We start from the raw sequence: 16,148 nt of genomic DNA, 5'->3' as shown, positions 1-16,148 counted from the left end.
AGTTAGTAATGAGTAAATTGGTCGTTATGACATTGAGAACAGAGTTGAGCATACTCCTTTGGATTTGACCACCTGTCAAAATGCTTAGTTGAGACTAGCAAACTTCAAGGGGTAAAAACTTGGGGGTCATGCATATAACTTTTTCAAATGACATATTTCTCCAATAAGAGAATGCTATTTTTATCCGATGGCATGAGAAGGGTGAACTTATCAAAGCTAGAAATTCTGATGGCATAATTGTCTTTTCAGCTACTAACACAAACCAAAGTTCGTTTCATGACTTTGACTATTAGTCATGGGGGTTTGATCTGCATACTTGGTGAATAAAGGGGCTAAATTATAATTGTGCCTCATTGCATGTGGCTACTTTAATTAACTTAAACTTATCAAGGCTGGATCCATAGCTCATTCACATTAAAAACATTATAACTTTCTTCTATAGATCAGCAGTTTCAAGCTGATTGTCGAAACATAAATGGATTCGTTGTATTTGCCCCACCATTAACTAGCCATCATAAACTTTGAAGTTCATCAGCCTCTTTAGAATAAAGTAGGAATTCAATGTTGCTCCATTAAGTTAGTAGTAGAGCAACAAATCCAGACAACCATTTTTTTCAACTAGTTTGATCAAAACAAGTCATAATAGGACGCCACAAAAAGGATGTAGTCTTAATTTCTTTTTGGTTATAATAAAGTTTGGGTGGAGAAAAATATTATCTTATTCCAATTTAGAGCAGGCTAATGACGTATTTATCAATATAAACAATGCTAGGAAATTGCACGACAAATTCTTCTTGAAATTTTCCATATGTCATATGAAGCACCTCGAAATCCTCCGTATGTCATATGGAGTGATTTATAGTGGTTCTTATAGATTACTTACTAATGAGAGACTGCTAGTAACGAGACTTGTATTTGAACTTCCCTTAGATCAGCTTCGAATAAAAAAAAAAATCCCTTAGATGATGTGAACAAAGCTTACCAAGTGAACCCACTCTAAAAAATACTAGTAATACAATAATATGTAAAATTAAAATGAATGTTTCTCTTCAGTGCAACTAATTGTGTCTTGACAAGCAATACTATCAATCCAATTTCAAATTCACCACCACCATTTGGGTCATCGATTGTATGATGCAATTGCCTAGCAATTTTAGAAAGTCCCTTTCCCCAATTAACTACCAAATGAAATTGGGTAAATTCCATTTGACCCCCTAAACTATATCCGATTTTCCACTTCAATCCCTAAACTTTAAAATGGGACACTTAGGTCCTCAAACTACTGAATCCATCCCAATTAAGTAAAATTGTTGACAAAATCCATAAAATGGTTAGGGTTTTCCGAGCGTTCAAAACAAGTGCCATTGACCAAGGGCAGGGATGCAAATTCAGAGAAAAGATATAAAAACAAAGAAATTTATTTAGCACAAAGGAGGGAAAAGGAGGGAAACTTTCTCTCCTTTTATCAGGCACATTCGGGTCATATAATTGACCGGATCCAATTCATAAAAGGGAAGAGATGTGCCCTAATAAAAAAGAGAGCAATTGGCTGAATATCCAAATGAGGGGTAAGAACCAAGAGGTTGAGAGCTTTCAAAAATTTGAAGATAAGAAAGAAGACAAAGGAGAGATGGTTAGGGACACATGCAACCATGGAAAACAAGCATTGATGATGACATCATGGACAGATTTAAACCCAAGAAGAAGGTTTTGTCGATGTCCAAATTACAGGGTAATTCCATTTCCATTATATCTGTTTGTACTTCTTCCCCTATGGTTCCGATTTGTATGCAATGCACCTAAGTAAACTTGTATTTACTCTCTCAATGGTGTTGTTAATGTAAGAATCGGAGGGATGCAGGTATTGGGATTGGGTGGATCCTGAGATGTGTCAAAGGTCCAAGGATAGAATCCCTGGACTGATAAGAACAAAAAACAAATTGAAATCTGAGATTGAGAGGTTACAGGAGAACTCAAAGCTGCAGGAAGCAAAACTAAGGAGGGTAATGATGTACTTGTTTCTTCACTGGGTTGTTGCTCTTGTATGGATCCTTTTGTTCAAATCTGGGCCATAAAGGTCATCATTGGAGTTTGACAAGAAACATGTCCATCTATGTAGGAAAAGAAGCAATGGTGTAGTAGAATAACATAGTGCAACATGCAATGCAATGCAATGCACAATGGGGCTATGTAATTGGGATGGAAATGATGTAATTTTTGTCTCTCTGTATAAGCTGCAGTTCTGGTGTAATGTAGCATATGCTTGAAGGAGCACTAGGTTCACTAATTTTGGATACAATTCATAGTTTAGGGGATTACGTGCTCTTTTGTTTGAACTTTAGGGACCTAAGTGTCCCTAGCTAATGAAACATTAGGATTGAACTATCCTTTTTTGTGTAGTTGAGAGACTGAAGTGTCCCAACTTATTGAACTACTTTTAGCAATAAATGATAAACCTGTAAACATTTGTAACACCACCAACTGTTTGAGACAATAGATGCAATTGAAAATGGACTGAATTTGATCATGTTTAGCCTTACACCAAAAGACCAGACGTTTCACAAATTTACAAAACAACAGCAGAAATTTCTTGGTATTTACAACATCAGTTGCCATTTACAAAACATCAACTCCCCAAAACATAATGTGAACAATTTATAGCAATAGAAATTCCTAAAACCCAGCTAAACATAGAGCTGCACATTGCCATTTACAAAACACAACTATTTTCTTGTGTGATTTAAATTTTCTAACTTCGCAACTTCATTTGCATTCCTATAGAGCTGAACATTGGCCAATCCTAGTTGAATTATTCATATGACCTGCTACTGCCTGCAATGTAGACAGATTTACACACATGTTCCCCCTTCAAGTGAAAGGGGTTGGTTGAAGTCGTCTGGTGACACAACTAGTTGAACCCAGCTCTTCTGTCTACCTATCATCAATGTATGAGTCTGGTGGTTTCATTGTTATCCCTAGATTGTATGAATAAAGTTTGTCACCAATATTGGAGTTCAACTACATGTCAGGAGATAACAAGTAGTTAATAGGAGAGTGAACATATTTGTATCTCACTCAGCAACAAATGTAAATTGCAAAGCACTGACATGTCCAAATTCAATTTCCTTTGAAGCTGTCTCATATGGGTTAATCAGATGCAACACTATTGAGTCCAAGTTCTCTAGTCATGTCCAGTGAGTTTCTAAAGATCCGTTGCCTCAGCTTGCAACCTTTCTTTGAATGGCCAGGTTTCTTGCAAAATGAGCATTTTCTTGTGCCCTTGATTGGTTGTTCTCCATCAATTTTCTGTTCAGTCTAATTTTGAGGAGCAGCTGTGCAGCTCTCTTGTGTACTTAATTGAGTGACATTAGCAGTACTTGGACCAGTACTAGTATGCCTTGTTTCATTTCTGATGGCATATGTTTGTTGTTCCCACTAGATTCCTTATCCATATGCCCATCTAGTCCCTTTCTACTGCAGCAGTTTGCTGGTTTTTTTAAGGTAGCTCCTCCTATTATGTCCGTATTTCTTGCACAGACTACAACTCATCTTAGTGCAAATCTTGCTGACTTTGTGAGGTTTAGATGGATTCACATATAATTGCTTGTTCCTATCTTCATCTGGTCCCTTTTTCCTTATCTTTTTTGGTCTTTCAGGTGATTTTCCATATTTTGGAGGCCTCATTGGTAGTAAATCTACTTGGACCCGCAGATTAGGACCATTGATTGGATTCAACACAGGTTCATAACTCTTCATGTATGTACTCTTCCAGTAGGTGGGTGCCATATATATATATATATATATATTTTTTTCTGATTTGGCACGTCTCCTATTAATAGCAACAACTGCATGGCCACATGGGATTCCCTTCAGTTGCCATTGTCTACAAATGCAGGTCTTGCTCCCCAAATAAACAACAAACTGGTCACTGAAAGGACAACATATTTGATACTTCATTGTGCCAGCATAGTAGCAACTGCACATGCATTGCTCTTTCTTGGCCTTCTCAAGAATGTCAAAAATTGCTGGACATAAGAGACCTGACAAATAAAGGGCAAATCAGATATTGAACATAGTGTAACTTTAAAAATTGTGATAAAAAATAGTAAGCAAGTAGCTTAACCTTCATGCTTGGACATTGTCTCTCCATTCTCTTCAACAAATATAAGTGAATCGTCTGCAACATGCCTATAGTAGGCAGTGATCGTGTCTTTAAAATAATTGAATTAAAAAATTCACACATATTATTAACCAATATATCGCAATCCAATCCAGTCTTGAAATGAGCCCTAGACCAAGTATTGGGGTCCTTTTCATCCAACCGTGCATATACATCCTTTGATTCTTGCTTCATCATCTCTATTTCTGTTTTGAATTGAGTCATATATGAAGCCCTTGCACATCTCCAAAGCCTTTCTTTAAGAGCAAGGCCTCTGTGCATTTGCTTGAAGTTGGTGTAAAGGTGTTGGATACAACAGCTATGCTCATCTCGTGGAAGTTTGTCCCTAACTACTTGAACTAGACCCTGTGCAACATAGCACAACAATCACATATGCCACATTAATATCAATAGTTTAACACAACAACAAAATTTGATATGGTAATATAGCTAATAAATACTACCTTTTGTTTGTCAATCATAATGCACCAAGTACTAGAGTCCGAAATTTTCAAATCTTATACAAGCAATCCTAAAGACTAACTCAAGTTATCATAATTTTCTACCCCAACAACTGACAAAGCCAATGGAAACATTTTGTTATCACCATCCATTCCAACTCCTGATAAAAGCTGCCTACCATATGGACCTTTTAGGAAGCAACCATCTAACCCAATCCACTTTCTACGGCCAGCTAAAAAACCTCTCTTTATTGGTTCTAAGCACATATATAGCCTTCTAAACCTGGAAACATCATCTTCATCTACATCAGTCTCAACAAGCACACTAGATCCCGGATTTGCTCTCCTCTATTCACCACAAAATGCTTCCAACATGGTGTACTGTTTGTCATGAGACCCTTGAATAGTGTCTCTCACTTTTCTAAGTGTTCTATACCTTTGCTTAAGACTGAAATCGACATTTAACTTCTCAGTTACTCTGGTCATCAACTCATGCACTGTCATAGATGGTGCTTTCCTGACCTCATCAACAAATAGTTTGCTAGCCAACCTAGATGTCATGTTTTTATTGTGGAACACTCTTCCATAAGTGTGGTCACCACTAAGTGTTTTTATCTGAAAGGTATTTTCACCTTGCATTTTAGACCCCAATAGTTGCCAGTCACAATTTCTGCATTTCACTCTCACCCTCTATGTATCATTTTTCTTGAAATACACATCTCTCCCATCCATAATTTCCTGGATTCTTATAGCCAACCTCAATGTAATGACTGATGCGAACTTTTGACCAACTGCAAACTATGGTTTCTTCATGTCTGTTTGCTCATTGAAATCTGGAAATTTAGGCATCCTTGTCTTACTGTTCCCATCTTCATCAGATTCACTTTGACTCTTCAATTCAAATGAACCATTCGAGTCATATTCTGATTCCATATCGTCAATATTAATCATATCAGGTCATCACAGCAATTAATTTCAATGCATGGGTCTTTCTTGGTTCCTGACTTCTTCTTTCTTTGCTCACTGCAATGAGAAGGAACAGGTTCATTGCAATGCGAAGGGCTTGCTTCATGGGCACCTAGGTCCCCTCCAATACTTTGACCAATTCTTATGGCTTCATCTAATATGTCATTGTCTCCCCCTTGATCCTCATAGTTTGAATCTGCCAACTTCTCATAAGCATTGACTCCATTTTTATCCTCTTCTAGTCTGGCATTATCGCATGATGTTTCCCCTACACCACCTTCATTGCTAGTTGCCTTTTATGCATTTTCATTACAATTTTTACATTCATCCTTTTCTTTGACTTGTGCATTTGAAGTTTCATCATAGCCTTCAACATCTTTTGGTTCCTTTGCAGCATCACTCTTGCTATCAGCTTTCTCTTCTACCACAATTTCAGCATCAGTCGCTTTGCTATTCATGTCTTCATTTTCTGATTCATCTTCAGCAGCAGCACAATGAAAATCCTGACATTCTGGTTCAACTTCAGCACCTTTTCCTTGCTTGTCTATAGTTTCTGGTCCTACTTCAGGCCCATTGCTACTGTCTAAACTTGTAGAAAATAGATTTGGTACTTTCGATGACTAGTTGCTACTGCACCCTTTCCTAGTGTCTAAATTTGCTGGCTGCATGTCAACATTTTCTCTTCCATCTTGTTCCACTTCATCAGTGTTGACATCCTTTTCTATGATCATAACATCACTGTTTTTATCCCTTTCGGCCTCATCTCCCTTAGCTTGACTTAAGGGTTCAGCAGCCTGTGGACAACCTTCTGGTCCGACTCTAAGAAACATTTCTGCCACCCTATGTGGTGGTAATGTGTTCACCATCACCTCACAATCCCTATCACATAAACAAAAGAACAACCTGTATCCAATGTCATCCTTAGTAGCATATAATACCACCCAAAACCATCTTCTATATCATACTCAAGCCTCTCTCCACATTTGTCTAGAGCTACTAATGACCACATTTTCGGGTTGCATCCATCTTTAAAATCAACCCTTCCCCCTATTTATTGTTTGTTAGGAAAGTTTGTGATGGTCCCTTGATGATGTGTCTACAACGAGAAAGGTTCAGGCCAAATTCCACTATCACTATTTCCTAGTTCAAAGAAAAAAAATTTGTAATTCAATAATTAATTTTTTTACATCTTTTACAGCGGATTGAGGACCACAATGTCTTCAATACAGGGAACATTAGGGTTTGGACAGCATAAACATTGACTTAAAAAACACCCCAAATCATTTTCAGGCCCATATATTCGACATTAAACAATTTTGTCTACCATAATTTGTCACTAAAATATAAAGGTCAATCTGGCCCTTTTTACATTCCACAATATCCCTACAAAACCTAGCCGGCAACAATAACAATCCAAATAACCCAACTACTAGATACACTACTATAATAACCAACAAACAAACAATGACCCTAATATCATTTCTCTTACCCGGATCGGTCTTTCTCTTGTTGTTCGTCAATGGCGATGTCATTTCTCCATCAACCCTCTTCCTTCCGATGTTTACAAAAAATTCACCTCTGAATCACAATCATGATCATTTCAAAGTATTTGTTAGTAGAAATTGGGTAATGTATCATTCACACATTCTCTCTCTCTCTCTCTCTCTCTCTCTGTGTTCAAATCGAATAATTCAAAGTGAAGAAGAAAGAAACAAAGCAGTTTTGACTTATTTCTTCCCTTATACCTAATAGACGAATTTGCAATTATGTCCTGACTATTTCAGTTTTCATTGCTTATTTAGTCTCACTAACGGCGCTTGTTTTGCACGCTCAAAAAACCCTGACGATTTTGTGGATTTTGTTAACGATTTTATTTAATTGGGATGGATTCAATAGTTTGGGGACTTAAGTGTTTTATTTTGAAATTTAGGGACTGAAGTGGGAAATCGGGTATAGATTAGGAGGTCAAAATGGAATTTACCCAATGAAATTTATACATTCAAAATGGAAAGTAAAACATGTGGCAAATAAGGTAAGGGAAGATCTAATAATCTCATAACACAAGGGATTATCAATTTGGGAGAAATATGGTTTTGGTCCCCGAATGTTTAACCTATATGCCAAATTAGTCCTCAATATTTTGATGAAAACAAATTTAGTCCCCAAAGTTCGTGATTTTAGACAGCTTCAGGTCAACTAATGGAAAATCATCATCACTAATGGTCAACATCAAATTGGCATTAGTCGAAAGTCTTGAATTTGTATTTCTAGTTCCTAGTATTTCAATTTTGGATCATTAAGGTCCCATGGGTTTTTACTTACAACTAGAGCTTTTAAAATAAAATAATATATGAATTAAATTAAATACACAACAAATATGTTCTAAATTTCTATAAAATTTCATGAAAACACATTATATTGACATAGCATGATGGTAGCCTATATATATATCTTTGTTAAATAAATTATGATTTGGATGACAATATACCAATAATAAATAAAATATAAAGTAGTGGAAGAAAAGGAGAATTCTAGTTTTATAATTTAATTTTATTATAATTACTACTACACAAATTGTTGCATGTTTTGTGCATGTAGATTTCAAATTTTTGTAATTAGCTGTTGTACTTATAAAAACTAGTAAAAATAAGTATCAATGTGAAGTATAATCGAATTCTTTAGAAAACTTTCTTTTATTTCTTGTTTTCTTTCCCATAAATTAAAATCCAATGTTCCAATACTGTAGATTTAAAGGATTTATTTTAACATCTACAAAATATCAATTTCATTTCAAACTCAATTGTTAACCTATTAAAATGTAAAAAAAAAAATCAAATTAATTACAAAAAGTATATATTCAAAAGGAAACAATTAAGTTTTTTAGTTATTTTAAAAAATAAAAAATAATAAAGCTCACAGTCAATTAATTATTAATAGTGAGAAACAATAAGACATATATATTTTAACAAATTTTAGACTAATTGTGCAAAAGAAAAGAAACATATGGGATACTATTGGCATAAATAAACAAATAAAAAGAAAAGGAAAGAGAAGTTTAATTAGAATTCCTATCACCCTATAACTTACATCTCATTTAATACTAAATCCTTCATATCGCTGTTTAAAATTTAAAAGAAGATAATAATTCAAAATCAAAACATTGAGGACTAGAAGTGTAAAGTAAAAATTGTTGATTAGCAGCAATTTGATGTTGACCATTATTCATTGGTCTATTTCTGCTAATTGTCATAGATCTGTCTAAAATTGTAAACCTGGGGACTAGATTTGTTTTAATCGATACATTGAAGACTAATTTGATATATGGGCCAAACATTGGGTACTAAAACTGCAACTCTCCCTGTATATATATACAATTTCCAGTCAACATTTGATGAATATGGACCGACGCAAACAACTTCCTGTATCACTAGTAATTGGTCAACCTTACTATGGTTGTAAATAAATTGAACCACTCGCGAGCCGGCCGCAAGAGGCTCAAGTCCGAGCTCGACTCGATCAACATCGGACTTAAGTCGAGTTCGAACTAATCAAGTTAAACTCGAGTTCAAAAATATTAAATTCATTAACTCGCGAGCTCGATTATATTTATATATATTAATATATATACATATCATTTTTTTATGTTAATAGTAAAATTACATATATATTTCTAATATTTTATTATTTTATTTATTTTTTAAAAGTAAAATAATTAATTTTTTAAGCTCGAACTTGACATTTTGATCTCATCGAACTCGACCACGAGTTTGAGTTTCATAAACTTAGGTTGAGACTGGCCTGGCTAGGTCAAAATTTAACTTGACTCGACTTATTTACATTTCTCAACCTTACCAGGTCAGACAGCTTCTTCACTGCTCCCTAGTCCCTGCATAACTTTCTATCCAGTCATAGCACAAAACGCAGCATTTACAATGCAAGGTGGAAGGTTGTCCCACTATGTAACTCTATCCTCCACAAATAAAGATAACTTAGCCAGTAAGTGGGCTGAAGTATTTCCTGTCCTACATACATGTGCAATCCGACATTCTTGAAATTCATCTCTAAGTTTCTAACTTTGTCTACCACATACCCTATTACTGAGAGATCCACTTCTTTGCTATTAAGCTGGCATAACTGAACAGCAGTCGACAAAAATTAGGTCTCAAAGTTTTCATTTTCTGCAAAATTTTTGCTGTGGGATCAAAGTGCAATCAAGTTTTTTGCAGGTGAGGTATATTTGCGCCGTAGGATTATATGCAATCAAGTTCCTTTTAGGTGAGGTATATTGGCTTCCTTGATTAATTTCCTCCTGTTGTTTCTGACGTGATTCATATGTTTTCCTTTTTACCTATGCGATACGCTTGCTTGGCCATATATTTACATTTTTTTGGATGGTTTGCATTTGTAGGTCGAAAGTCAATAAGATTCATACAGTCAAGTTGTTAATCCTGTCTTAATATGCAATTCTTCGAGTTCAGTTTTTTCAGAGCTTTGGTTATCACTTATCATGCTGATAAGTTTGGTGATATTTGTTGCCTTTGGTTGAAGGACGAAGCTGTGGTAAATTGGTAGTCAAAACATTACTCACCTTTTATCTGGCAAACTCCGTTTACTTGAAAACCCCCAAAATCAACACTTCACTATTAATTAGGGTAAATTACATTTTACCCTCCTGCGATTTAGTACTTTTCCATATAAACCTCTTACCATTTCAAAAACTATATGTAACTCCATCATGATTTGGATTAAAATGTTAAAATGATCGAATTTGCATTCGGTAACATAATCTACTAAAATATCAAAAATACCCCTATATTAATATGAAAACTATTTGTTAACCAGAGGGATGTTATGTATAGATTTTGAAAACAAAAGGTAGTTATGTGGAAAACACTAACCATAAGGGACTAAAATGTCATGCACACTATGTTTACATATTTTGATCATTTCAATCATTTTTATTTCTAAATGGGGTAATCTCAACATTTTAGTTGGTAGGGGTGTAAACGAACCTAATTAAGTTGAAAACCATAATGTTCAAGTTTGTTTGATTACTTTAACAAGTTTGAAATTTTGTTCAAACTTAGCTTGTTATTTGCCAAATCGAGTTTGAACGAGTTTTTTTATTGAGTTTGAATGTTATTGAGCATAAAACACAGTTCAAATTTGGCTTAACTAGTTGGTTAACCAAACTCGAACGAGTTCTTACCAAGCGATCTCGATACGAACATTGAGTAGGTTAGTTCATTTTTTAGCCCTATGAGTTGGTTCCCTTACAGAGTACCATTTCTGTCGCTTTGAAACTTTAGTCCAAACATGAGGGTTTATACATAGCCTTGGAAACTATAGGAAGGTTACATGGAAAAGTATTAAATCACAGAGGGTAAAGTATAATTTGCCCTACTAATTACACTGCAGAATACAACTGGTATCTGGTATATTTTTGCCATATTTTGGAAGATGCATACGAATAAGCTTCCTTTTACGACTATAAGTGTGCCATTCATTTAAATTTTGGATCACCTCTCTAGGGGGTGTTATTAGCCAAATCAAGACCAAATATTGAGGTACTAGAACTCAAGATCAAAGAAAATTAATTTGAGGTTGAGTCCGAGCTCAAGTTCGATGAATATCACATGTTCATGCTTGAGTTTAACTCAAGAAAATTATGAGGACAAGCTGAAACTCGAAATTGAACTTGCTCGACAAAATGTACATAAAAACTATATAAGCTAAATAAGGAAATTATATGGAGATCCAACTCAATTCATATAGCTACTCAAATGACTCGAACTCGATTTGAATTCGATTTTGACTGAACTCAAGCATGGATATAGATCCATAAGAGCTCGAACGAAGGTACATTCAAGATCATTTGGTGATTTTGGATTGTGCAAGTGATGAGCATAGCATAAGGAGACTAAGCAACTCAATGAGTTTTTCTGTTTACAAAATTACAAATTAACAATGGTAACATACAGCACGCTAACTAGGCATCTTGGAGAAGGGAATGAGGATGAAAGGATGGATCACCTGGGCAATGGGTTTAAAAGGGCTTAACCATGGCGTGAATCTTTTCCTCAAGACAATGTAGTTGAGCATGCTTATTCATTAATTAATTTCCCTGCATATTTCCCATCCCCAAACTCAGATTCTGCATTTCTTTTCTTTACCAGAATGCTGCCAACCTTTGATCCAAGAGATACAGAAGCTGGTTCGAGGATTTTGGAGGATATAACCAGCAATGCTGGTCATATACAAGAACAGGTCCTGGAGGAGATTTTAACTAAAAATGCAAGCACTGATTACTTGAAAGGTTTTCTTAATGGTCAATCTGATAAGGGGCTATTCAAGAATAAAGTTCCTGTGGTAGATTATGAAGATATCAAGATTTACATCGATCGAATTGCACTGGATGGAGAGCCATCTCGGATTTTAACTAATGAATCCATTACTGAGCTACTCAAAAGGTAAATCAGTTTTTTTTTGTTTTGTTCTAATTAGATGAAAGGAAACTCCTGAATGGAGTGAGAGTAAAGTCAATAATGCTGCAGCACGAGTCATTTCTGTTCTTTTTCATGAATTTCTTGTTTTTCTTAATTGAAATCATTAACTTCGTTGGCAGCTCGGGCACTTCAGGTGGGAAGCAAAAGTGGATACCAAAAACTGCTGAAGAGGGAGAGCGCAGGGCCTTTTTTTCTTGTCTCTGTGATACTGTTTTAAACAGGTAAAGTCTAATGCAATGAATATACAGTTGTTATTTCTTCAGTAGAATTATAAGAGTCAAACAAAAATTGCTAAACATATAGCTTTGAACTAAGGTACTTCCAGGGCTTGAACGATGGGAAAGCGCTGTTATTTGTCCTTATCAACCCGGATATCCGCACTCCTGGTGGCTTAGTTTTAAGAACAGGCTCAGAAAGCGAGATAAAGAACAGAAAAGACAGATATCCTCAGTTTATATTGTGTGAAGATACCAATCAGAGCTTGTATGGTCAATTACTTTGTGGCCTTGTGCAGCGAGATGCGATAGTAAGCGTTGGTACATTTTTCGCCTCGGGTTTGCTAAGGATAATCAAATTTTTGGAGGAACATTGGCAAGAAATGTCTTCCAACATAAGAACTGGACAAATGAGTGATTGGATCACTGACCCTAACTGCAAAAGGGCTGTCTCCTTGATTTTGAGCAAACAATTGCCGGATTTGGCTGATTCAATTGATCTTGTATGCCAAGAGAAGTCTTGGGAAGGGATAATTAAGAAGATCTGGCCAAGGACCAAGTATGTCATGGCCATTATTACAGGGTCCATGGCACAATATATCCCTGCGCTTGAGTTCTATACGGGTGGGTTACCTGTAGTTTCACCAGTTTATGGGTTCTTCAGAGGCATTTTTTGGGATTAACATGAAACCTTTGTGCAGTCCTTATGATGTCTCTTATACTTTTATACCAACCATGGCCTACTATGAGTTCTTACCAATTGACAATCATCAAGATCCAAACTGCACCAACAGGAAAGATGCTCATTTGAAAGATCACGTTGTGGATCTTGCTAATGTTAAGGTTGGCCAGCATTATGAACTTCTTGTCACGACCTTTACAGGTGAGATCACTGTACTTTTGAATTGACCCTAACTGACTGTGGTGTACCACAGATATGAACTATAATTCTCTTAGTCTGTCCCATGAAAAAGTATTCGATAAAACACAGAAGTGCATCTTGAAGGTGTCTACTGGTCTCTATTTTAAACCCTTTATCATGTTCTAAAATGGATAGTAGTTCCATTAATTTCTACTTAACAATTGCCTTGGACATCTAATGTGCACGACTTGTTCAGATGTTCAAATTTGTCGAATATAGGTTTATTACATTCTGTTTTTTGGTACATTTATTATCCTGATACACACATCCAATGATGATTAGACAGTTTAAATGCTTAAACGCTCTAATGTCTAGAATATTGATGGAAGAATACATTTTCAGGTTTGTACAGGTACAGAATGGGGGATATTGTCCTGGTGACAGGTTTTCACAATTCCACTCCCCAATTCAAATTTGGACAAAGGACAAATGTGGTATTGAGTATTCACACAGATAAAACAACTGAACAAGACCTCCAGAAAGCAGTTGCAACAGCAATTCAGATCCTTGAACCACTTGGCTTCTTTCTTTTGGATTACAGTAGCTATGCTGATACATCTTCTATTCCTGGTCACTATGTACTCTTTTGGGAGCTTCAACTCAGATCAAACGATGATATACCTGAACTTGATCAGGTTAAAATGGAAAAATGCTGTAGTCTAGTGGAACAATCTCTGGACCAGAAATATAAGATGCTGAGGAATCAGAGCATCAGTACCATTGGTCCTTTGGAAATTAGAGTTGTGAAACAAGGAACATTCAACGTCCTCATGGACTTTTATCTTTCTCAAGGAACTTCTTTAAACCAGTACAAGACACCTAAGAACATAAAGTCTGAGAAAGCCATTGAAATTCTGGACTCCAGAGTAGTGGGAAAATTTTACAGCAGAGAAGTGCCTAATCAAGACTCGTAGCCTGTGGTCTTCAAGAATCTTTTTGCATACTTCATCCTAGGCGTTCATATACCTTGTCTTGCAATGTCGAAATTTAAAAGTACTTCACCATTGTATGGATGCATTTGTGTTCTACTTTTTTTCAGTTTGTTTGTGAAGCTTGGTGGATGAGGACAGTATCTGAAACTATTGTACTCATCAAATTGAGGGCAATGCTATTCTAGTTGCAAAAGATGTTATTCTCCTCTCATGGAGTTTCCTAGTGAGAGTTTATTCTCTCTTTAAGGATTTTTAGTGATGTTTTCTCCTCTCATAGAGATTTCTAATTACAGCTTTTGTAGTTTTTTCTATTTTTTGTATTAGATCTAAGTTTTCTCATATTTGGTTGTCGAATCGAAAATCTTTTATATCTACCTCATTAGATCTCACTTTAACATCTGAATTTGAATTAGTTAATTAGTAGATTTGGGAGAAAAGAAGCAACACAGTTGGAAGCATGCATAAATGATATTGGGACAATAAGTGTTTTATCTTTTGATATTATTGGAGTTTCACAGTGTAATATTCTATTAATTTTTTAGATTTTTAATATCAAGTATTTGTTTATCAGATCTATTTGTATTTGTGTATGATTGATGTAATTTGTGCTATTAGTATGGATTTAATTTTATAATGATGTTTTATAACAAAAAAAAAAAGTTGGTCAAATGTAATTCAATAATTATGAATATTAGGAACCCAAATTTGGAAGAATGGCTAGATTGGAGCTTAAAACAATATAACATTGTAAAGATAGAAGACGCAGATTGGCAAGTGTTTGATTCAAGAACTTTTTTTATTATACCTGGTATGCTGGAACCTATGTTACTGCAACTAAGATAAAATCAATGCTCAAACAGTGATAGCCCAAGTCAATTTCGGTCAGGAATCTCTCACCAAGTATTGTGGAGCAGTACAGAAGGAGCTGAAGTCTATCAATTGGAGTAAGCCCAAATTGGATGGGTGAAACTAAATGTTGATGGAGGATCAAGCAACGGTTTAGGACAAGCAAGAGCAGGAGTACTAATTAGAGATGATGGGGGTTACTGGATGAATGGGTTCGGTGTCAGCTGGGAACTACAAATAACATGGTAGTAGAACCATGGGCCATCATTTAAGGGTTGGGTATGGCAAGGGATATTTGTTGCAGAAATATGATCATTGAATTAGACTAAAACGGCCAAGAGGTTCACAAAGATTAGCCCAAAGAAAATTATATAACCCGGATTATGTGGTGTGCATCATTTTCAACAATATACATGAGGTTCACAAAATTTTATTCTGTCTTTATATTGCATTGAAAAATTGATATTCTCTATCCAAACTACTGAAAACAAGGATGAATACAATGTTCCCTATTACTCCCTCCCTTTTTTTATAACTGACGTTTAAGAAATTTGTTCTAGTGTACTTTTATCTGTCGTTTTATTATTCCCATACAGTATTAATTATTTTTTCACAATTTTACCCTTTTATCTCTCTTTTCCAATACAGGGTTCTTAATTACTACTCCTAGTAATTATTGCTTCTCTCTTTGTAACAATCCTAGTAATTATTGCTTTTGGCCTAGTAAAACAGCACCATTTAGTACTCTAGTGAGAGAAAACATGGGTGAATTGGATAATTAATGAGAGTACAAAAGGAAAGTAGTGTATAGATTTAAGCAATGAAAAAATTTTCTTAATTGATGTGCAAAACCTTAAACGTCAGTTATAAAAAAAGGGAGGAAGTATTTATTAATTGCAATAAAATTGACCTTGTCATGAAAAACTACGTATCCAGCCTATGATGCCCGTGGGGACAAGCACTGACATGGATTGAATAACAATGGGTGGTCCACTTTGCGGGAAACATTTATGGTGGGAAGGGCATCAACCGTTCCTACTATTTGGTATATTTTAAAACTCTATCATTTTCAAGACATTGATCAAACATGATCAGTTCAATTTCTTTCATTTTCTCCAAAAACTCTCCTTTTTTCTGCTTG

At 35.4% G+C, this 16,148-nt stretch overlaps 1 protein-coding gene and 1 pseudogene across 1 annotated transcript; one reads left to right on the top strand and one right to left on the bottom strand.

Moving 5' to 3' along the window:
* Window positions 1-3,471: 3,471 nt before the first annotated feature.
* LOC140015124 (uncharacterized) lies at window positions 3,472-5,181 on the bottom strand. Its single transcript, XM_072067017.1, has 5 exons — window positions 5,057-5,181; window positions 4,726-4,903; window positions 4,296-4,525; window positions 4,124-4,188; window positions 3,472-4,040 (listed from the first exon to the last, which is right to left on the bottom strand). The coding sequence occupies exons 1-5, from the start codon at window positions 5,179-5,181 to the stop codon at window positions 3,472-3,474; spliced, it is 1,167 nt and encodes a 388-aa protein (XP_071923118.1).
* A 4,315-nt stretch (window positions 5,182-9,496) lies between these two features.
* On the top strand, window positions 9,497-14,354 carry LOC140015379 (indole-3-acetic acid-amido synthetase GH3.17-like; annotated as a pseudogene).
* Window positions 14,355-16,148: the final 1,794 nt, after the last annotated feature.

The sequence above is a fragment of the Coffea arabica genome, chromosome 10e (assembly GCF_036785885.1).
Source record: "Coffea arabica cultivar ET-39 chromosome 10e, Coffea Arabica ET-39 HiFi, whole genome shotgun sequence".
Taxonomy (NCBI): domain Eukaryota; kingdom Viridiplantae; phylum Streptophyta; class Magnoliopsida; order Gentianales; family Rubiaceae; genus Coffea; species Coffea arabica.
Note: the sequence above shows the minus strand (reverse complement) of the source record. Positions and strands in the feature narration are given on the sequence as shown.